Source organism: Dermochelys coriacea, chromosome 7 (genome assembly GCF_009764565.3).
Source record: "Dermochelys coriacea isolate rDerCor1 chromosome 7, rDerCor1.pri.v4, whole genome shotgun sequence".
NCBI lineage: Eukaryota > Metazoa > Chordata > Testudines > Dermochelyidae > Dermochelys > Dermochelys coriacea.
Genome location: NC_050074.1, coordinates 75,750,960 through 75,775,663, shown reverse-complemented (window position 1 = coordinate 75,775,663; position 24,704 = coordinate 75,750,960). Strand labels below are relative to the sequence as shown.

Here is a 24,704-nt window from a genome sequence, read left to right as displayed (position 1 = left end):
GTGGGTGGTGTCTGGGTATGGGAGATCCAGATGCCTGGGGGCTGGGCAGATAAGGGAGCAGCTCCTGTGCAGTGAGCCTTCCCCCCCACAGCTGAGGAGTGATGGGGAGCAGGAAGTAGGGGAGGATACTGAGCTTCCTGCAGCTGGGGGAGGTTTCTGGGGGTGGGTCTGACACAGCCCCAGCCACTCCTTGCAGGGGAAGAGAAAGTCCCATCCTCTCCTGCCTCCAGCCCAGCTAGTAGCTGCTCCCAGTTCAGGTAGGAGCCACTGGCTGTGGTGTTCCCAGCCCTGTGGTGATTTACCTCTCTGTTGGCTTCTCTGGGTGTCTGAAATGACGTACCTGCATAGCTAGGGAGTGGTACGTGACTGCTCTTGCAGTTTCCCTTTACTTCTCTGTCAGAAAGTCATTTTTCTGCGGGGAAGCAAAGATATCTGCATAGGACATGAATTCCGCACATGCGCAGTGGTGCAGAATTTCCTCAAGAGTATCTTATGTAGAGAAATAAGTTTTTCTGTTTGAAATACTAACTTGTTTGTAAGTATTCCTAATTTATCTAAATCATGGTAAAGTAAAACTAGTATTTTTATATTCCCAAATTAGTTGTATTGAGTCCTATATAAATTATTATTAGTGATTGATAAATGATCCCTGGCCTTGGATACTGGATTTTCCAGTCTTCTGTACAAACATTGAATACTACTAATATAAGATCTTAAACTCTCCAAAAGAAAAACTGTTGTTCTGTTTTTAGATATTTTTAGAAAGGAAAAACTGATGACAGTGGCAATTCATTTTTTAATTTTTTTTTAAATGTAATGAACTTAAGTTTCAGTTGATGGCTCTCAAGAGTGAATTGTGCTTATCTTTAACATTTATTTCAATGCAGTATTAGTAAATGTCAATTATCATATAATGCTGAAATACAAGATGGGAATTCAATGAAATACTGACCCGTTCGGTGTTGCTTGAGCTTAATGAAAACTCCTTATGGTAAAAACTGACACTTCTCACTAAAGTTAAACATAGTTTAAAAATCTGCACTATTAGCATAGCTCTTGTTGTTTTATCCTTTATTTTTTTTGCCGTGGTATTACTTAATTTATTTTGCTTTTTGCAGCTTTTACAATATACTAGGAAATACCTTTCTTCAGAGCTGATATTGCATCACACTCTGGGTCTGTGTGCATGATTGGTGCCTCTTATACCCTGCATAAGCCTGAGAATCATTTACTGCTTTGTCCTGATCTGCCCTCTTTCTTAGAACTGTGGGTTCTAAACAGGTGTCTAATCTAATAGCCTAAACATCGTCAGAGCACTTTTAACAGATAAATGTTCTATACGCAGGGAACAATTTGTATAGTGGGGATGCTGAGCCATTGAACCAAATTGTAAACCATGTATATGAGGGAAACCACTTCAAGACAGGAGATGTAGCAGCACCCCTAGTTCTAGCATCTATTGCTATACATGCTTAAAAATTTATGGCAGAGCTATTTGTAATGGGAGCCATAACATCAAATTCCTAAGGATAACTTTGTATTATGTTTAGGAATTTACACAAGTTAAGAATTTTAAGTTATGGCTCCAGTGGCAAACAACTTCACCACATTGGGGATTTATAAAAGCATGTACAATCTCCAGAAGAGATCCCCAGTCCCTCTTCACATAGCAGTAACTTAGATGTATGTAGCACCTACAGAAGGAGAAGGTGTCCCACCTGATGGCATCTGTCAGGGGAAATCAGCATGCCATGGAGGTGGCATGCCCCTTTCCCCAGCTATATTTGCACAAGTGCTTTTATGCACACAAGCAAAAGAGATAGTTTATGCCATTAGAATAGTACATGATTTTTAAAACAAACTTGTTTAAATCAGAGGCACTGGTTCACACTGAGGAATAAATTCATGGCAATTTTAATTTCTTAGATCTTTTGAGGTTGGGGTGTGTGAATGCCCAACTCAGAGGGGCTGGGGAATTAAGGGGGACCACAAGCCCAGTTTCCTCTCCCATTCCTGGTGGGAGTTTAAAGGCTACTTGGAGGGGAGAACAAATGGTCCTTCAGGTTCTCCACAGATGGTCGTGGGAGGAACATCAAGCACAGCTCAGGGCTAGTATTGCTAAAACAGGCTCTGAACTCCCTTGTAGTGTTCTGTTGTACACACGTCTCTTTTTCCCATCCACAGCTTCCTGACATCTCTCTCTTTTGGGATGAGAGGGAGAGATGTTTCTCTCCTTTTTTACCAAACTCTTGGTGGTGTACATGTTACTCCTTTTTTTTTTTTCTCTGCTCCCCCACGCGTCTCTTTGGGCTGCTGGTCTATGAAAAATTATCAGCAAGCTGTTTTCTCTACACCAGAAACTGAATAGTTAGCCCTGTACCTTGCTGATGTGTGAACCTGCCAGAATACAGGGTTCCTGCAAACAGTAAGAAAAAAGTGAGAGATCATGTTAAAATAACTTCTTAAAAAATCATGATTGGCAACTAATTATTTCTGAACCTTGCTATTTAAGAAAGGTTCAGAAAAAAAATTAACTCAGCGACATTTAAATGCCTGTAAACATGGGCTGCTTATGTCTGTTCAAATCATAGCATTGTTATTAGAAATGTATAGTAGATATGGAACTTAGACTAATAATCAATGTCAGTAAAGTTTTTTTTTGTTTTGTTTTGTTTTTTTTTTGGTGGAGGAAGGTTGCCTAGCTCTTGGAAAACAACTTTGGTTTTTAAGCTCTTTTGCATAAGGAGAAATTGCTTGGCACAGGTTTTTTAGTATCCTACATTGTTCCGCTAATTAATGGGCATTTCATAGCACAAGTTTTCCTTTTTCTTGAGAGGTATTACTATTCTGCCAGTTGAAATCTGTCTGTCTGGGCTCAGCGTACTTGAGTAATTCACAATTTTTTTAAGTCACTTGTTCTTTTTAAGAAATACTTTTCACTCTGTTAGAATTGTTACAGGACTGGAAGAGGAAAAAAATTGGAGGTTGGTAGAAGGTACTTGTGGGTATATTGAATTTACAACATCCTGATACTGGGGGAGGAAAAATTGTGTTGTTTTTTAACTAAGCTTTGTATTGATGACTTTAGAGAATGTTTTAATATCCATTGACACCACTTCCATTCAGATCCTTTTACATGGTAATGACACTGAACATAACTGCTAATTTCAATCTAAATTATTTGGATTATTGACTGTTTTTGTTTTTATTTAAGCAGTAGATGACAAGAATGAAAGCACAAAGCATACTATTGGGGACAACTTGATTTCTCCGGACGTGGACTACAGAGCTGGCTCCTCTTTTGAACTTTCTCCATCTGATAGTTCCGATGGAACATATATGTGGGACGAAGAAGGGTTGGAGCCCATTGGGAGTGTCCATCCATGTGGAAGTTATGAGTCTTCAGAAATGAACAGCATAGTATGTATATGTTCTTACAGCTCTTTGAGATTTTTGTTGCAGAAAGTTTTAATTTTCACAGAATTTTTAAGTTTCCTCATTACTCCTTAATTTATAATATATATAAATTTGTAATTTATAATTAAATATATTTGTAATATATATCCAAATCTGGATATTCTGAGCCCACCTAATGACAAAGGACCTACAATAAGAATAACCTTTAATTCCAGTTATCTGAATTCCCTTTATTTGAAAATCCTAGCTATCCAAATCCACAGTGTATCCTTTATGTAGCACTATGTTAGTTAATAGCACTTCTGTTTATCTGAATGCCTGGTTTTCTAAAAGTTTTAGATGTCTCCCACCCCGAATATAGATAAATAGGAGTGTGTTATAGCTAATGTGCATTTTAAAAAGTAATTAGTGGTGAAATATTTAACATTTACTTCTGGTATTGTGGACTGAGTTTGGTTAGAGTACTACCTTCCTCCTCCAATGTGGTGCTAAAGAAAGAACAATGGGCTTATTTTCCTCAAATTGGCATGTTCAGTATTTCCTGTCTGCCTAGAAGCATAGAGGATGAGGAGATGATCTCAGCCCCTTCAGCCTGAGGTAGAGCTTGTTCTTGGGAACAGGAATAACGGGTTCTCTGGCCTGCCAATCTGTTAAATAAATCCCCTTTGAACCTGTATTTCATCACACCGTAAGCAAGCTTTCTAGATCCATAAGATACCAGTTTTGGAGACCACAACTCTAGCTCCTCACTAGGACAGGGCTTCAAGTTTAATGTCTAGCATTTGTGTATGAGATAAACACCTACAGTGATTGGTGGCTTAATATGTAGTAGGAGGGATCATCTGCCTTCATCTGAGACTTCATTTCCGGTGCAGGTGGCGTGCTTGGTAGTGTGGCTCTTACCTGTGTCTGTCTGGAAATTAAACGTTGTTCAGTATCAGTGGGAAAGTTCAGCACTACTACTGACTTTTCACCTATGTTCAGCCAGCCAGCCTCAGATTTTCTAGTGGGCTAAAGAGTCATTTCAGAAGCATTACATTGTGGGGTTTTTTTTTGGTTTTTTTTTGTTTATTTTTGAGAAATGTTTGGGTTCATGGCACACACAGCATCTTGCTCATCCTTTGCTTCACGGTTCATATCTGTGGAACAAGAGTGACATGTCCCTCAACTGACAGGTCCTGACTTACTGCTCCCTTTCAGAAGAAGAGTCACATTTGTCTATAAGGCTGTAAGCAGGAATAGGTAACTTGCACTAATTTTCCTCCATATTAGAAAGTATGTGGACAAATGTGGTTAGTAACCACTGGAAAATAAAAATGAAAAACACAATCTAGTTTATTTTTGTTATGATATCACCAATATGATTACACTTCTTAATATGTTAAGACAAATACAGAAACTGCAACCAGATCATCATCTTTGACTGACTTAGTCATACTTCAAAAGGTAAGCAGGATCAGTCTTGAACAGTGCTAGGATGGGAGTAATCCAGGGAAGACTTGTGTGTTGAAGTGGTGTCAGTGAAAACTAGATGGTGATTCTGCATAGTCGGTGCTCTAGTCTGGTTCTATGCAAGTGGAAGATAACATCTTATGAGATGTGACACTGTGGTCCTAGCCAAATTCCGCTGAAAAGTTTCAGCTACCCATGATGGTATTCACTGCGTCTCGAACCTATTGTATAATGTTTCTGGGCTCTCTTAAACAGCTGCCAATTTCCTGTATATATATTATACAAGACTTGTGTATATATATTAGTGATTGTGCAATTTACCACAGGAAATATATATATTTGGAAAGCACTTTCAGATTCTGTGGATGAAAGGCTGTGTGGATGTTAACGTTAAAAATTTATCAAAAAATATTATAAGACAGTCCAAAAGATGTCCTGATGAAATAGTGTCCCTTCAAAAATCTTAGTTGTGTGTGAGCTGTTAAACAAGTAAATGATATCCTGATACTACATCTTGATGTAGTAAATATTGAATATACTTATTTATTATATACATTTTATGAGAAACTTAAGATATTCTAGTTGATATTTTCTGAAGTGAAGAATTCTGCTTCCCTAGGTCTCTGATCTGTTTGGCTAATCTCTTGATGTATACATATAAATTGGATCACTACCAGTGGGAGTTGTGCACAGTTTTGAACAGAAAATATACCCTGAAGTATTCATTCAATAGAAGCATGTTTTCACGCTCTTTCAATGGAAACAATGAAGTTTATGGATGAGATGGGATGATGGGATAACATGATTTTGGCAATTAATTGATCTTTAACTATTCATGGTAAATAGGCCCAATGGCCTGTGATGGGATGTTAGATGGGGTGGGATCTGAGTTACTACAGAGAATTCTTTCCTGGGTATCTGGCTGGTGACTCTTGCCCACGTGCTCAGGATTCAGCTGAACGCCATATTTGGGGTCGGGAAGGAATTTTCCTCCAGGGCAGATTGGAAGAGGCCCTGGGGCTTTTTTGCCTTCCTTTGTAGCATGGGGCACGTGTCACTTGCTGGAGGATTCTCTGCACCTTGAAGTCTTTAAACCATTATTTGAGGACTTCAATAGCTCAGACATAGGTGAGAGGTTTATTGCAGGAGTGGGTGGGTGAGATTCTGTGGCCTGCATTGTGCAGGAGGTCAGACTAGATGATCATAATCGTCCCTTCTGATCTTAATAGTTACAAGTCTGTGAGAAGTAGTGAATAGCATAAGTAAGATCATTTTACTAATTTATAAAAATTGTGATGAGTGTCTTGAGTGCTGTGGCATCGATGTAATCAGAGTGGTCTCTTCTTTCCTGTATCTTCTGTAAGTAGATTGCTACTGCTTCGGGCTTGATAGCTATTACAAGGCTTTTTTCCCCTGAACAGGGTTCATCACTGAATTTAGATATTCATGTCATTTTTCATATTCTTTATTTCTGAGTTTGACCTCTTTTTTTAAAAATTAGTTCTTTATCACAATTTTAGTACTTAATGTACTTTGAAGTTTCAACCTTAAAGGGGGTAAATAGCAATAAGGTTGCTTTTATTCTTGCAGTGTATAGACATTTTCAGCCATGTTCTTAGAATTTGTGGGGGAAGTTGTAACTCTCAATGGATTTTGAATTTCCTTTAAGTGGTCATTGTTTGTGAGCTGTGGTTTCAGTTACTGTATACAGCACTAAATTTTATCTCTATTACTTCAGGATAAACCACTAATTACTTTTAGCTTGAAAATGCAGAAGTAACCATGACAATTTGAAGAAAAATCTTGTTTTCTGTTGTTCTGCAGAACTGTGCTCTTGAATGAGAATGTATGTGAGCCAAATGAGCTGTAGCTCACGAAAGCTTATGCTCTAATAAATGTTAGTCTCTAAGGTGCCACAAGTACTCCTTTTCTTTTAACCAGAAAGCAGTGATTCTAGGGGCTGTGTTTCTGTTTGCCCTCTTCTGGATCAGGATGTTAGGTGCAAGGCTGTGTAAGTTTGTGACACAACCGCTTTTGGTTTCCTTGTTCATATGCAGCAGGTGTTAAGATAATTGCAGTATTGTTCTTCCATTTTCTCTGTGTTCCCTTAGTTAATTTTGCACTTTTTTCTTTTTTAAAAAGGAATAAGTGCATTTAGTGCTCCTAGGGTTCCAAGCAGGTGGTTGTCGATGCCATTGGAGGACTTCGAAACGCTTATCTGTTCTGCTGATCTTTGTCATGACAGAGGCAGATGAAAAATCCAAGTTTAAACAGCACGCACCATGTGGGAATAATATGTCATGACTGACAAGCACATCAGGTGTTCTTGATCCTTGGAGGGAGAACATTCAGATTACAGTGGCATTAGTTCTCTAGAATGTGACAGATGTGTTGCTTGTAGCTAGTATAGGCTCTCCATTTTATGTGAGATGGGAGAAATGTTGTAATACTTTAATGTTACAGGAAACAGTGTGAGGTTTCCTAAAATTGTCTTGCAGACTAATATGAATGTTCATAAAGTCTTTGATCTCCTTGGATAAATTGCTGACCAAATGCAGGGTATCTGAGGATAAATTACATTTTTATAAGCTAAATTCCTCTTGTGTTTCCATGCTAACACCAATATATGATTTAAACAAATTAAATCCTTTGTATCCCACAGTTTCCTTACTGGCTGGACGCTCACCAGGCTGTGTTCTCTTTAAGGCTCCTAAGCGTGAGCAGAGTCCAGATGGCCTCTGGCTGGGGTGTCTCACTCTCGGCATGGAGATCCTATGTCTTTCTATTTAAGCACATCTTTTCCCATAATTCCAGCTGTGTGGGTACTCTGTGCTTACAGTTTAGCATTCAGGGGCATGCAGTAATGATGGCAGATGGAAGACTTCATGCAGGATACTAAACATCATTACTCTCAACTTAGCATGAGAGAGACACAGATCTAAACGAAATAATAAGTACACCTATATGCATTTCTCTGCTTCAGTTTTCTCACCACTCTGGAGAAGTTTTTGGGCTTGGATAGAGTCCTCTGGGATCCTTCTCATGCAGCTTTTCTTCAGAATCATGGAGCCTCTCTGGGTCAGGTTGATTTCTGTGACCTCAGCTGGTCCTGCAGTTACACAGGACACCCTTAGGATGAAAGCATGCCCCTCTCTCCTGTCTAAGCCGCCTTGTGTGACTGAGTTCCTTGAAAAGGAGGACTTGTGGCACCTTAGAGACTAGCAAATTTATTTGAGCATAAGCTTTCGTGAGCTACAGCTCACTTCATCCGATGCTGCTACTCTGAAACCTGAGTTCCTTGAGTTTATATGTCCCCATCTGGTTTCTTTCTTCTACTGCTGAAGATTTTCCACTCCCTCTGTGAAGAGAAATTGGAGGGACTAGTTTCTTCCAATTTCAGTCATCTAGCTGTCTCAAGATTTTTGCAACCTGAATAGGTGGCCATTAAGGCGTAACAACTGACTGTTGTCCCTGGTCTGGCAGAGATGTGCTACACGCAGTGTCAGAAAATGTGGGATTGCACATCCATGTCGAGATTTTCTGTGATAACACAATTTTGTAACTTCATAATATCCACCATAATTCATAAGTTGTACATAGATTTTCCCCAACTAGTCACATTTAGACTAAAAATCAGCGCACATGGACCATTTACATGTTGAATTCAATGAATTGCATGGATTTCTCAACAAATCCCTCTTTAAAACAACTAAAAGTGGTTTTTACCATCTCTTTTACTTTCAACAGCTGCTGATCCCCACTGCTCAGATAACACCAATGTGCTGGTGCTTTCCCTTTTTTTAATTTACTTTATTTCAGTGAGAAAATTGATGCCTCAAAGGCCAGTTCTGATGGCAATACCACACAGTGTTAAAAACTGTGTAATATCACAAGTTGAACTGTACAACTTGCTAACAAGGTATTTTCCATCGACTTCAATACCCCTCAGTTGCTGTTTTGATGGAAGATGAGATCCTGCCCAACGTGTTGACTATTAAAAGAACTGCGGGGTATGAGTTAAGGTTCTTGCCTGTTGTGGGCTTTCATATATGTCCTGTCACCAGCAGGCTTGGAAATAGGGACCAAGATTACCTATAATTAAAGGGCCTCCTGATCCCAATGTCTCTGCACAAGTAAATGTAATAAAAACCTGGCTTGTAATTAAAAAAAGAAATTGGAAATTTTTAAAGGGTCTGATTACAAAAATAGACGTAAAAGCCTTAAATGTGGTGGTTAAACTATTATGTCTCTGTAAACTTGACAAGACAAGATTTCCAATTTATAGAACTAAGCACAAAGGTATGCCTGGGCGCTTATTATCTAACAGGTTAATTGTACCCCCATTTTTCCTGATAACCTATTTTATTGCAGCTTCATTATTATGCTTATTCAGGTATCAGCTGCCAAGAATTAGCTTCTCCCCAGTAAGAATGTGGTATTCACATGTATCTGAGGGTTAACTGTCTGACAGATTCCACAGTGACCTTTGTAATAGCTATTGAGGACGAAATCATGTAATTTCATAGGAGCACAGTAAACAAAACCTCTCATTATCTCCTCCTTTGAAATATGACCTTGGACTGAACTGTCAATATTCCCCCCCACCTCCCCAAATAAGTTTAGTCTTGTATAATGCATACAAAAATTGCTAATTTTTTGCATATTTTATCTGGAAACTTTTTAAAAAATATTTATTGAATTAACATAGCCTGAAATACACAACATAAATGTAGATTTTCCCTGACCTCCTCCACTTAAACAAAAACAGCATAATTGTTAGTGTTAAAAGGTTTCTCAAACCATCGCCCCCCCACCCCCAGACCATCCTTACAATTATTTTGTTCTTTCTACCTTGGCAAGCTTGAGATAATTAAGAGTCTTATTTTGTGTTCTGAATATGGTCAAAATAAAGATTAAATTTTTGATGACTAAAATGGTTTCTCCACACTGGAAGATGACATTGTGTGAGAAAATGTTAACATGTTTGTATACAAGGACTGCGTTTAACGTTGTCAGCTGGTTGTCAACCAGGAGCAGCAGACACAATATTAAATGCCAGTTTTTATCTATACTGAGTACCAACTTGTGTTTAATATTGTGGGTTTTTTAATAAAATATCATTTTCCAGTGCAAAGGAGCCCAAGAGGAGTAAATTCAAGTTGAAGATCTTGTACTGGCTCAGGTTAAGGGTATCTTTGGAACCTCCTGATATTTAGATTTCTTCAGTGACTAAATCTCTGTTGGAAAGGGAGCTTCTGGATTAGTGTCTGTTACATGCAACAAACCCTTTTTCAGGTTAAATATTACCCACTTTTTTAAAGGTTTAAATAATCAGGCTGAAATATGACGTTGAAGAAAGTTACTTTTTTGCTTTCAACTTTTCCCCTCAAATTTAAAAAAAAAAAGTAACTTGAGAAAATGAATATTGTGTAAGGTTAATTAGCCAGGGTACTTTTTACGTTTCCATTACTGTAACTTAATTACTGACAAATCATTTAGTGTCAATTAGCTTGTCTTAGCTTTTTAAAGATCCTTCTGGGAAGCAAACTCTCAAATTTTAGTTTGACACTTCAAATTGATACTGTCATAAATCTAAATAAGAGATGTTTAATGTAACACTTGCATATTATGAACAATTTGTGTTCAATCAGAATTTTTCTATATCCTAGCTTAATTTAAACCATGGGGAAGAGGGAGAGAGGTACATCGAACTGCAGGCAAGAATAAAGTAACATGGTGTTTGGTCAAATGTATGTAGAGTTTTAAAATGTTTACTTTTAATATCCAAAGCAGAAAAAGTAAAATTGTCCAAGGATTCCCTTTCCATTTACCTTTTTCTATTGCAGCTAATACTTTTCAAGTAAATTATATACATTAACATTATGACTTAATATGAAGAACTCAGTGTTTGAAATGAAACTAGAACTGTTTAAAACATTTTCTAATAAAGGAGGACAAACTGAAATACTTAGTGCACCATATACATCCATTATGAGAACAGTTGACCAAGTGTTTGGTTTATATTTGTTTATAAAGGGGTTTTGGTGACTTACATTTGGATGGTTCACTTCATGGAATGGTATGACAAGACACCTTATCATATGCACTCTTTTATATATGGAAATCAAAAGGAGAATGTATCCTCTTTACTTAACTTGTCCTGTTTAAAGGGACTACAGAACTAACGTTTCATAGGCATGATATTCGTGAAGTCCTTTCATATGACAAAAGGGCTGCAAGTAATGGAGTATAGGTTTCAGAGTAGCAGCCGTGTTAGTCTGTATTCGCAAAAAGAAAAGGAGTACTTGTGGCACCTTAGAAACGAACAAATTTGAGCATAAGCTTTCGTGAGCTACAGCTCACTTCATTGGATGCATTTGGTGGAAAATACAGTGGGGAGATTTATATACACACACAGAGAACATGAAACAATGGGTTTTATCATACACACTGTAAGGAGAGTGATCACTTAAGATGAGCCATCACCAGCAGGAGGAGGGGGAGGAAGGAAGAAAACCTTTCATGGTGACGAGCAAGGTGGGCCATTTCCAGCAGTTAACAAGGATGTCTGAGGAAAGGTGGGGAGTGGGGTGGGGGGGAGAAATAACATGGGGAAATAGTTTTACTGTGTGTCATGACTCATCCACTCCCAGTCTCTATTCAAGCCTAAGTTAATTGTATCCAGTTTGCAAATTAATTCCAATTCAGCAGTCTCTCGCTGGAGTCTGTTTTTGAAGCTTTTTTTTGTTGAAGGATAGCCACCTTCAGGTCTGTAATCGAGTGACCGGAGAGATTGAAGTGTTCTCCGACTGGTTTTTGAATGTTATAATTCTTGACGTCTGATTTGTGTCCATTTATTCTTTTACGTAGAGACTGTCCAGTTTGAGCAATATACATGGCAGAGGGGCATTGCTGGCACATGATGGCATATATCACATTGGTAGATGCGCAGGTGGATGAGCCTCTGATAGTGTGGCTGATATGATTAGGCCCTATGATGGTATCCCCTGAATAGATATGTGGACAGAGTTGGCAACGGGCTTTGTTGCAAGGATAAGTTCCTGGGTTAGTGGTTCTGTTGTGTGGTGTGTGGTTGCTGGTGAGTATTTGCTTCCGGGGCTGTCTGTAAGCAAGGACTGGCCTGTCTCCCAAGATCTGTGACAGCCCCCCAACCTGAAGCAAATACTCATCACCAACCAATCACCACTCACCAATATGCTATTCCCACAAGAAAGGTTGGGGACCACTGAGTTAGAGGAAGAAGTCGTCTGAATCTTTCCTCATCCTACACTCCTTTCCTGTACTCGGGACCATCTCTAGGCTGAAGTAAGAGAATCCTCAGCTCAGCAGTTGGTGTAGGGTGGAGGGATTCATAGGTCCCATCTCTTTAGCCTCCCTATCAGCAGCAGATTCTAGGCCAACCAGAAAGACCCTGACAGGTCTTTTAGTCAATTATCAGAGGAGGAGGGGAACTGAGCACTCATGAGTGGGGTTAGAAACTGGTCCACTAGACTTTCTGCAGCACTTCATGCTCAATTAAGTTGCAGTAATCTATGGTTAGGATTTAAGAGATCCAGGTTCAATACCTGTTCTACCACAGACCTTCTTGTGTGATCTTGGGCAGTCACTTATTCTATGCCTTGGTTGCCCATCTGTGAAATGGGGATGGTCCTGCCATTAAATTGTTGAAAGATCTTCATAATATGCAAGTGAGAACCCTTCCCTCACTGTTGTCAACAAAGACTGCTGGTGGATGCCTCCAGTGTAGGGCTGGCAGCCCTCAGAGGCGATAGTCAAACCTGAAGCCTCTGGACTTTACAGGAAGACAGATTACATATAAATGTCCTAGATCTAAGGGCTGTTTGTAAGATTTGCACAGCATTCCTCCCAGTTCTGAGAGAATTAATCGATGAGATTCACAGACTTTAAGCCAGAAGGAACCATTGTGACAATAGAGACTGACCTGTTTAGTAAAACAGACTACAGGACTTCCCTATGTTGATTCCTGGTTCAAGTCCAATAGCTATGCTTGAACTAGAACATTTATTTTAGAAAAAACATTAATTCTTGATTTAAAATTTGCCAGTGATGGAGAATTCATCGCAACCCTTGGTAAGGTGTGGTGTGTGTGTGTGTGTTTTTTTTTTTTTTATTATATCTAGTGATTTGGTAACCATTACAGCTTATATATATCCAGTGATTGGTAACCATTACAGCTTTTTTTAAGTGCCTTATTTCTAGACGGAATTTTCTAGCTTCAACTTCCAGCAATTGGATCTTGTTATACCTTTGTCTGCTAAACTGAAGAGCCCACTGCTTTCATGCAGATCCTTAGAGACTGTCTGCAAGTCCCTTGTAACCTTTTAGATAAGCTAAGTAGATTGCGCTTCTTGAGTCTTTCACTGTATGGCATGTTTTCCAATCCTCTGAACATACTTGTGGTCAGGGTGGATTTGATTTAAATCACTAGTCAGGAAGACTCCATTTAATCATGGATTGCTACATAAAAGTGCATTCTTGTTGGTTGTTATAACCTTAATACATATTCTTCACAACTCAGAGATGTAGGTTTCATTTTTAGAAGGTACACACTCTACATTTTTAAAGTGATAATATTTTGAAATATTTTTAGATTCATTTTACAGCTATATCAGAAAATGAATGATTGGTTATTTCATTTACCAAAGGTAATTGAAGCAGATATTTGTGAAGTCATTAGGAGGAGAACTATTTCCAATTCAGCAGGTTAATCATTAATATTTGGAGGATTTTCTTGCCCTGCTGTATTAGGAGGAGAAAATCACCAGACTGACATTTAAATTGTTTTAGTTAACTAAAACAAGAACGTTACGTATTTTGGATTTTTTTTTCACAGCAAACATATCATATTTTAACAAAACAAGCATATGAATTTTTGAATTTATTTAAACTTTCAAGTTTTTTTAAAATCAGGTTCGTTTTTGTTAAAATTATTTAACTAAAATAGCTAAATGAAATGTATTTAAATTGACTATGTCAGCCAGGTCAACATGAGAAACTTAAAATATTGGCTTCTGCAGCTAACACAGTAGTCTTCATCTTCATTTTCCTTTGTTTGTTCATAATCTGGAAAAGAAAAACAAGCGTTCCTGCTTTTTCAGGTCCCAAACAATTTCTCAATTTGTAATGAATTAGTCCAAAGGAAGAAAATATTCTTTCTACACCGACATAAGAAGCTACTGCTGTTAAAAGTGAGATTATCACTTCAACAGTCTCTGAATCCAAGTGCTTAAGTCTCTTCCCCCAGGTCACTGGTGTGACTTTCTTTAAAACATCATCAGCAAACATGTATTTCTTGAATGGTTCACCCTTAGCTCTGAAGTTTATTCTAGCTGGCATTATGGAAGGATGATTGCTGGATGTCCATGTCATAGCCAGCTCCTCTTCTTCAGCAGTTAAGATTTGACCCTGGTACCGAGTATTGAGAATATTTGCAAGAAAACGAGCTAGAGGTAGTGCTGCTCCCATTCTTTTTTTAATGCTTGTAATTTAACTCTGTCATTGCAATTTATCTTTTTTAAGATCTCACTCAGTTCCTTCCAAATTTCAACAGCGTCAGCAGTAAAACAGCTAGTTCCCTGCATTTTGTTCAAGGCTACAGAAATAGGCTTCAGGGTACTCGGCATGCGTTCAGCATTTCTCTTACGCCCAATGCTGAGAACTTTGGCTGTGACAGTGCCATCTATTTTTTCACGATTTTGTTCACAAACTATCATCAGATTAGGCCAGTTCTTGATATAGTGCTCAAAACTGTCCACTACTGAGTTCCATCGCACGTCTTGTGGGAGAGTTAGCCTGGTTCCTCCCACTTTTTTCAGAGCAGCTGCTGCAAAGTGGTTGTTATGGAAGTATTTTGCAATTTCAACAACATTAGCATTTATTTCTGGAACACTGAAGTCTTTGGTTAGGAGGTGTATCAAACGAGCACTGCAACCATATATTATTAGCTTGGGACTCTCTCCTAAATTTCTTCTCATCTTCAATGCATTTACAGCATTGTCTGTGACCAAGCTGCGTACTAGACATTTGAATTTTTTTTCAGTTTTTTATAGCTTTTACTGTTGCTACTTGTAAGTATTCTGCTGTGTGTGCATTTCCTGATGTATCAATTGTTTCTGTAAGGAAGACATTCCCTTTTTATGTTGTCATACAAGCACATACAACTGGATCATTGTGGACATTGCTCCACCTATCAAGACTCAAGTTAACAATTTTACCCTCTAGACCTTTTGCACACTGCTCAATTTCTCTTTCATACACTTTACCCAGCAATTTTCCTGCAACGTTTGCTCTGTTGGGTGGACTGTATCCTGGTCTTAATGACTGAACCATGTTAATGAAGAGTGGGTTCTCAATCATCAGGAAAGGGGAGTTTGTTGCATAAACAAACCGGGCAACATTTTCATCTACGACCTCTTTTTGTAATCTGCTGGTTCTTTTCAAAAACTTATCTGTGGTTGTTTCTGGAGGATGGAGATTTTTTTTTCTTTTTGCTACAGGTGATATATTGTGGCTATATGACATACATGATGTGACAAACTCTGAAACTATCCACCTTCAAGATCACCATCATTTTCTATAATCTTCAGAATCCTGTATGTTGAGGATGGATTCTCCTAAACAAAATAAGTCAATGCACTTATTTAATTATTATTACCATACTGCTCATTTAGTATTACTCATTGCATTCACTGACACCTCAGTACTACTTTAAAGGTGAAATTGTAAAAGGAAGATTTGCCTATTTCAGCTACTTTTTTTATCACAACTGCATCTAAAATGATGGTTCTGTGTAGTAACAACTATATTTTTTGCTCAAACATGAGAATTCAAGAATAGTCCAGAAGGAAGACAGGCAGTCCTTAAGAAAGAGGTATGAAATAAAAGTTTACCAACCTGAAGATCCTGCATGTTCAGACATGTTCCTTTCATCATCTTCAATGCAGCTTCCTCCTAAGAAGGATCACTTCTCATGATGTTGTTTCATTCGGGCACCCAGGCCTTGCATTTCTTTGTTGCACTGTTTGCATTTTGTACGCATGCCTGTCTTGCCCACAGGTAGAGGAACTTAATTACAATATTCCCAAACTGGATCTCTTTTACAGCCTGCTGCCATTATAGGTTTTCCCTTCTAGTGAGAGAATGGTATGGTAGATCTCAAATCAATGAAGGCTACACTCAGAAAGACCTCAAGACTTCTGGGATATTCTGCTCAGACAGTTTCACTTTTGTTTCTACTTCCTGTCCCTTCTCACATTTTTCCTCCAGACTTCTCTTTGTCCAGATCTATTCTGCCCTCAACAATCTCCTATACGTGGAACTTTTTGAAGCTTTGCACTTTTAGAGAGGGATAAGGGATTGACTCTATGTACACACATTTGCGGAGGGACAATTGGGTTGAGGTTTGTTGTTTCTCACCTCTCTCCATATTATGTTTTGTTTAAAAACATTTTTGATGTTAACAAGCATGTTACCTCTGGAGACACAAATCCACAGTTTGAGAACTGCAAAACTAAGCATCTCTGATGGTGTCTTCTAGAATGAGCACTGAGTCCCATTGAGTAGATAGAAAGATTAACCTAAATAATCTATATGGAAGCCTCTGGAGATTGGGTCCCTAATCCATGAACTATTGGAACTCATTTACAAAACTTTTCTTAAACATACCACGAATATATTGTCTCATACAATAGAATTAGAATTTATAATCCCTATTCCATGATGAGATATCTTTGAGCTATAACGTATCTTAATTAAAACTATCTTTAGATAGGTTTTTTCCTCAAAAATCATTTTATCAAAAACTGATTTAAGTAAACATTAATTTTTATCTACAGTTTATGGCTCGTCTCTGAACCTTCTCAAATATACCCACATCCTTCTTCACATGTGGACACAATTCTGGTAGCAGTTAAATCCATGCTAAATAGAGGCATTGTAACCCTCCTACTTGAGATTCCCTGTTTATATGTCTAAAGATTGCATTAGTCATTCTGGCCACAGCGTTGCACTGGGACCTCATGTTCACCATCTGCTGATTGTCCACCATCACCCCTTCTGCAATCCCATTCTTGCTCATCCCCAAATCTTATTCATAGTCCATGCTTCCCAGGATACAATACTCCAACCTGTGTGGCCTACATTCTTTGTTCCTAAATGTACGACACTACATTTGGCCATATTGAAATGCATATTGGATGCAGGGAAACAGCTTACCAAAAAATCTGTATTGGTGACTTGTCCATTATTTACCATTCCCCCAGACTGTTAATTTTGTTTTTGCTAAGTCAGTGCTATCCATGTTAAAAAAGCATATGGCCAAAAAACAATCCCTGGGGGACCCTACTAGAAACTCATCCACTTGACTATTTCCCCTTTTTAATTATATTTTTAGATGTATCAGTTAGCCAGTTTAAGTTGTGCCTTGTTTTTGTATCATTCCAGTTTTTTAATCAAGACATCATTCAATACCAAGTCAAAAGCCCTACAGAAGTCTAAGTACGTACAGCACAATCTGTCTGCAAAGTCCCTTCAAAGCCCAGGTGCTGCTATGGGGAAAGAGAGCTGCGGGGAGTCCTCTCTCCACACCATAGCCCCTGAGCACACTCCTGCATGCCCAGCCGGAGCCCTCACCGCCTTCACCCAACCCAGTGACTCAGCTCTGAGCCCCTCATCCCCAGCTCTGAGCCCCTCATCCCCAGCTCTGAGCCCTCACACCCCTGTGCCCCAACCCTGAGCTCCCTCCCACACTCCGAATCCCTCGGCCCCACCCCCACCACATGAATTTTATGTGCACCAATATGGAGGTGATGTGTCGCACACCACCTCCATATTGGTGGATATATCAAAATTCATTCCGCACATGTGTGTGAAAAATTAGAGGGAACACTGGTGCTAACAATAAAAAAAAAAAACTGAATTTTTTCTGTTTGAAATGTAGATTCTTTACCAGAACATTCAGTAGACGGGTTAAGGGATTTCTAGGAAGCCAGTATTTTGTCAAAAATGAAATTCTTTAATTTCCTCCAGAAACTAATTCCTGGACACGTCCACCACAGGTGTAAGTTGTTCCCCTTTCCCCACACCTCTCCAACAGAGTTCCTCCCAAGTAGCAAAAAAATATGTTGGAACTGAACTGGAGTCAAATGCCATCAATACAGTAATTTATAAAAATGTTATTAACAGTTAAATTAAATAATCTCTCTCTCCGACATAGAAACCCATTCATCTGATCAAATTTTGTCCAAATCCCTCTCCCATCTTTTCATTTGGGTGTCTCCTAATCAACATCTTTTTTCAGTCAAAATAGTATATATCTTAAAAATTAAACCTCTTGTTTCAACTTGCTCTTGGGTCAACTCCTCAAATGTGGTTAAAGGTCTAAATAGAGCCACCTCATACCCAGATTTCTCAATAAAAGTTTGACTTGTAAAGACTAAAAATATGGGATCTTTATATTTTATATTACCAATTGTTTGGTATGACTTCAGATCAGGACCCAGGAATAGCTGTCCAAATTTTCATCTCAGCTCTTACCCTCAACAAATTATCATTTTGATATTGCTTAGGGATACATACCTGATTATTAATGGAAATAGCTAAGTGAGAGGTCCTTGGTAACAGGAATTCAGAAAATTTGTCCAAAGCTGCTAATGTGGTATGGATGATTTTATTTTTGGTGTCATAAATTTCTTTTTAACCCAACAATTACTATGACTACCTATATTTGGTGGCTCCAGTTTTGTTTGTTTTACCCAGTATTTGGATGTTCTGTTAACCCAGTATATTGCATCTTTTAATTGTGATACATAATAAGCCAAATTAGGGAAAGCCAGTCCACTCACTCTGTAGGCTTATAAAGAACTTTTAAACAACCCCTTTGTCTTTTATGTTCCATATCAATTTTAATAGTGGATCATGCCATCTTTCTGATGTCATGTCAAGGACACTAATAGGAATGCACTGGAACAAAAATAACTTGGAGGACACTCAGCTTTACTGAGGCTACTCTATATAGTTCTGAATTGTATGGAAAAAGTTAGCAAATGTTTAAGATCTGTTTGATGCCAATTTCTAAATCTTCCTTTTTTGTCCCTAATCAGAGGGATGGTTGATTTATCTTGTTTCTCTTAACTCTTTGGCTAAAAGCCTAACAGCTTTATTACCCTTTTCATAATAATTTTTTGTATAATATTTAAGTGTTTAATATGTTGCAAACAGCCTGAGAAATCTTCCATCTTATTTCAGTTATTTCGTAAACTCTCCAATAGATTTGTCTACCTTCCAAAACAAAGATTTTAACCAAATGCTCTTTTTCAAAAGCTCTTGCCTTTTTTGGGTGTGATGTTTTATTTGTAAGGATCCCACTCATCACCATCTTTCCAGCATCTCCGAGAACTCTTATTGATCTTATTGATCCCTTCCCTATCGTGGTGTTCTGTATATTTCTGAAAAAGCTTCTTCCAGCTCTTAAATTCTGAGGAAGTCATACAAACAAACACTATTCAAATGCCAGACCCTTTGTTTTTATACTGAATCCCAGTCTCTTAATCTAATATATGTAGGGGCATAAATCCCAGATTAGCTTTTTTGACCACATTAGCCAAAGTCCTAGAAACAAAAATCGTATTAATCCTGGGATAAGATCCATGAGTAGCAGAATAATACGTTTCATAGTAGCAGCCGTGTTAGTCTGTATTCGCAAAAAGAAAAGGAGTACTTGTGGCACCTTTAGAGACTAACAATTTATTAGCACATAAGCTTTCGTGAGCTACAGCTCACTTCATCGGATGCATTTGGTGCAAATGCATCCGATGAAGTGAGCTGTAGCTCATGAAATCTTATGCGCTAATAAATTTGTTAGTCTCTAAGAATAATACGTATCGTTCCTGACATCCTGGATTCATTTCCTGCCAGATATCCACTGGTTCCTCATTTTCTAAGTGATGCAACAGATTTGCACTTGCTCCTTCCAAATGTTCTCTGTACATTTGATCAATGGAAAGTGGGATTAAGCATTTTATTAAAATCCCCCTGGAAAATAATAATTCCCTAAATTCCCCACCCCCCCAAATTTTTTTTTTTTTTAAAAAAAAGCTTACCCTGGATTTGGAACATATACATTGCCTAAGGTGAAAAAAGAAAAGGAGTACTTGTGGCACCTTAGAGACTTAAGACTCACTCCGATGAAGTGAGCTGTAGCTCACGAAAGCTTATGCTCCAATAAATTTGTTAGTCTCTAAGGTGCCACAAGTACTCCTTTTCTTTTTGCGAATACAGACTAACACGGCTGCTACTCTGAAAATTGCCTAAGGTGAGAAGTTTACCTTTCAAGGACCTGTTAGTTAAAATATGTCTGCCTTCTATATCTATAAATTATGTTGAAATAATAAAAGGAAAGTGTTTTTAGCAAAGACATCCAAGTGCATGGCCTCGAAACTGGATGGGAAGGGGAAGTGGGAGGACCAGGTATCAAGTTCGTACCCAAAGATTTTTGGGTGACTGAGGTAAGATGGGGCAGAGTATTGAGCAGTGTATTGAGCAGATTAAAACTGCAAGACAGTTTGTGTAAGAAATGGGCACGATATTGTATTGAGGAAGCTGAATACAAATAGACTTGTTAACATTATTTTAGATTAACTGAGTCACAGGGATGTGTTTCAATATGGTAAACATTTGTAGCATGAACAGGACCTAACTAGTGCCTTTGTAACTACCAGTAATCTCCCCAAGGTTTTTTGCTCAGTTTTTTGGACACGGTTCAGTTTTATCCTCAACTTCTAACTATTTGTTCACTGATTTTAGTGATGGTTGTAGTGTAGATGAGTGCTGTAATTACAAGAGTTTATTTTCAGTGCTTCATCTATTAAGTGTCTTTCAAAATCTGGCAAGGTCCATTTCCAGAAGAAAAGATTACAGCCTTCTGCCAACTGTATTTTAGGAGAAAGCCATAGCTTCTGCTGCTACCTAGAGAAGTTAATTTGTGTAACACAATGTGGGCAAACTGCTTAACTTAGGCAGATGATAAAAGTTCTGCCAGTTTATCTAGGTTTTTACCTCAGTCTGCTGCAGTTTCCCTCCAGGTTGAACATCAGGTAGCCAATTCTCATCCAGCTGCCAATCTGGCAGACAGTAGAAGAGAGCTGATCATCCATATGGTGGGTGCTCTCTCTGGTTAAGAGTATCAAAGAAAATTGCTTATTTATTACTTGTCAATTTAAAATATTGCATTATTTGTAGCTAAAATGCAAACATAGTGCTGTTTTTCCTCTGGAGTAAAAAAACCTCACTTTTTCTTTGGAAAAAAAAGTCTTATAACATTGAACAGAATTTTTATTTTCCACAGATTTATTTAGGCGTAACATTTGTATTACCATGGTGTCTGGGAGCCCTAATTGTGTACCGGGATGCCATTCTGCTAGGGGCTGTCATTCTAATTAAGTTCTACATTACACTACTAAAAATATCAACAGGTTAACAGTGAGACTGGTAAACACTTTCTTTGTGAAGTACACAATTTTACTTGAATTCCCTATGCTGATGGTCAGTTTTTTATGTAGCTATTTTGTAAATTCATTGATGGAGGCTAGATGGCAGTAAAAGAACGCTTTCTATTGCTGTAAAAGTGAACTTGAATTGCACATTAGCAAAGGCAGCTGTAACCTAAAAATTGGTGAAGGCTTGACTCAACAGGATTGCTGCTGATTTTTCTGGTATTTTTCCCTAATGCTGTTTCTAATTTTTGTTGTTGTTGTTAGCATATGTCAAAATACATAACTAACAGTAAACCATTTTATAAAAACCACTAAGCATAGCTGACTACCTGTGTTACAAAAGTAATACTGTAGCTTAACCTAATAAAATCATAATTTTCTGTCTGCATACCATACACCCAGGAAGAACACTATGGCTTTTTAAAATGTTTTCCAGAATAATAGAGATTTTAAGAGACTGTTGCTTCTGATCATTTAAAATAAAATGTCAGTCTGCTATTGAACATGAAAGCTTAGTTGCATTTGTTGCCATGGCAACTGTCTCCTCATAGGAAATACTAGTGACCTGTGGTTTAATTATATCCAGTGTGACTTGTGGTATAATGTATTAACTCTGTTCCTATCTTCAGTACTTTATTGGTGTCCCTTAGGGCTCCATCTTTTATTCCTTCCTCTTTTTCCTTGATACTATCTTCCCTGATGCTGGGTGACTTCAACAGTACTTGTTGCTTTATTTACAGTACTGTTTCTACAATGACTTCTCTTTCTCTTTTCAGTCTTGTAGGAGGGAATATCTGTCACTTTCTTTTTTTTCTGGATGCCCAGTTACTCATTCAAACTCTATTATGAAATGGTGAAAAAAACTTATTTTCTTCCTCCAGTCTCTTTGGTAGAATTCTTGACATTGATACCATTCTTCAGGTTCACCTTCCTGGGGTTGTATTAGATTCTCCTCCCTTTTCTGCTGTCCACGTCCATTCTGTTGTCAAATCCTGCAAGTGTTTCTTCTGTATCTTCAAAATTTGACTTTCTTTCTATCTCAAGTGCTATAACACTGATTCATTTTTCTGACCATCTTTCCCTTAGAGAACCAATCATTTTCTCTCTGGCCTCAGATTCTCACATTGCACCCCTCACATCTATATAACATGTTTCCTCTAATATTTTCCTCACCTACCACTTCATCCACCTCATCCCCTCGAGGTCCTGACATGGGCCTTCTCAAACTATGTATTGCATTGAAGCTCCTTGTTTTCAGTGCCTAGCACAGCTGAAGGGACATGTTAGCTCTAGTCTCCTCTCCAGTTTTATATATAAAATTTTATGTGAAATTAGTTAATATTTCATGATATAGTCCACCTTCAAAACATGTTAGAATTATGTTGCAAAGCTATAAATTCCCTGAGTATGGATTTTAGACTATAAATGGAGTCTCCATAATTTTGTTATATTAAATACATCTATCATAATAGATATTTTCCTTTCTCAAACTGTGGCTATGTACTAAAATGTACCGATCTGTATGAACATTGGTATTTTTTTCTGCATAGTCTCCTACACCAAAAAAAAAGTATACTAATCCCCTAGAATTGATCTCTGCCTTCATCCAGCAGAATATGAAATAAAGCAATGGAGACTACCAAAGAAAGTGAATAACTTTGAAAGTATGCCACAAAATGTATTGGTTAGGTATATTTTGGTCTTATAAAAAAAAAAACTCCACACCAAAGCATGCTGAACCAAAATTCTGGTGTTCTTGTCATATGTTCAGAATCACAAAAATGCTTCTGCTAATCACAGAATTGCAAATATAAAACATGCCAGTTGCTTCTGCAGCTATCATATAAAAGGTAACAAAGCAATATTATGATAAATATGAAAAAATGCAAGAGAGTACTTTATGTATTCTTGTATGTTTTGATTGCATCACTGCCATATTGGCTGAGTATTATTGACACTAACACTGCCCTGCCAGTTGCTTCAGTGGAGAAAATATTCAGATACAGTTTTGTATTTAGTGACAATGGAATCAGAGAAAAGCTTTAAAGTGCTTCTTCAGCCAAAAGTAAATGAGAAATGAACTCTTAGAAAAACTTTTAGTGTTCCTGTCAAGCAGGCTAATAATTCCTGCATATTTCACTTTAGAGCAAACAGCCTTACAAAACAACAAATCACCCAAACTGTGGAAAAGTTATTGTCCAAAAAAGGCATCACCAAAGAAAAAATTTAATGCAAGAAAAATAAACTTAATCCATCATGAAATCCTATGAGCAACTGAAGAAATAACATGTACCATTTCCAACCTAAAGAAAATTTCTCTGCCATTGCTAAAGTGGGCAGTGAGGCATTCTCTTGCCCATCAGTAAAAAGACAAATCTTAGGCCAAGAAACAGTCTCCCTTTGCAGAAGAGTAGACTGAGGAAAAGTTTCAGCCCAAGTTGTCTAGGACCATGAAGTGCAACACTTATTTGGTGAAAGGCTGCTGTGAATATAACAAAGCATGCATGTGAAGTCTGCTATTTTGAGCTAACATGGAAGGGGAGAATTTACTTGTTCACTTAACTGTGGAAAAATCCTGAGCTCTTTTTTCTCTTTTTCCACCGGCAGGTTTACAAATGGAACTTTCCAAACACATTTGAGATCTGAAATCATAAGTGTTCTTGAAGCTCTTGATTGTTAACCTTAAGCATAGAGTTAAAATTCCTTTTTACAATCTTATTAATGGCAACAATAGCTATATATATGTTTGTTTTTTATTTGTGATTATTTTATTTATGATGATTCACGCACTATAGATTAGAGTTTACCCAAATATTGTCTTGGGACCCAAGTCCTGCACCTGTACTAGGTCTCGTTGAAGTCAGTAGAACAATACATGTGCCCAGGTCTCTATGTCTGCAGGATTGAGGCCTTGGTCATATGCACATAAGCCTTTCACTGTTCTACCTTTGATCCTTCTCTGTAGACAGTAAAACCTGTGTGGGCTAAATTCCTGCTTTAGAGGGGACTCTGTACATGTACCTTAGAGGTAGTGGATGTATTTTTCCCCAAGTTGCTGTTTACAAATTTTTAATATATTGACACTTAATATTGAAACCCGTTCCATTTTTTTATCTTGTTCTCTGGAGAATTAATCAATGCCACTCCTTTTCAGTTTTCTTACAATCTTCCCACTCTGTCCTGTCCTTTCTGCTGCCACCTTCACCATGAAATACTAGGAGCTGAGTATGGTGTGCTCTGTCCATCTGGCCTGGGTATTTCAGACTTCAGCAGTCTGGAACTCCAATCCCCTGAGTAGCAGCA

At 38.0% G+C, this 24,704-nt stretch overlaps 1 protein-coding gene across 7 annotated transcripts in view; it reads left to right on the top strand.

Annotated features, from left to right (window-relative positions):
• CCSER2 (coiled-coil serine rich protein 2) overlaps positions 1 to 24,704 on the top strand; it is a 133,370-nt gene that overhangs the window by 21,537 nt on the left and 87,129 nt on the right. For 4 of the 7 annotated variants that reach the window (XM_038411225.2, XM_038411227.2, XM_043518685.1 and 1 more), the window contains exon 3: positions 3,215 to 3,420. In XM_038411225.2, the coding sequence (XP_038267153.1) occupies positions 3,215 to 3,420 (206 nt within the window). The remainder of the gene's footprint in view (positions 1 to 3,214; positions 3,421 to 24,704) is intronic. The other 3 variants (XM_038411228.2, XM_038411224.2, XM_038411226.2) reach the window with 1 other exon arrangement.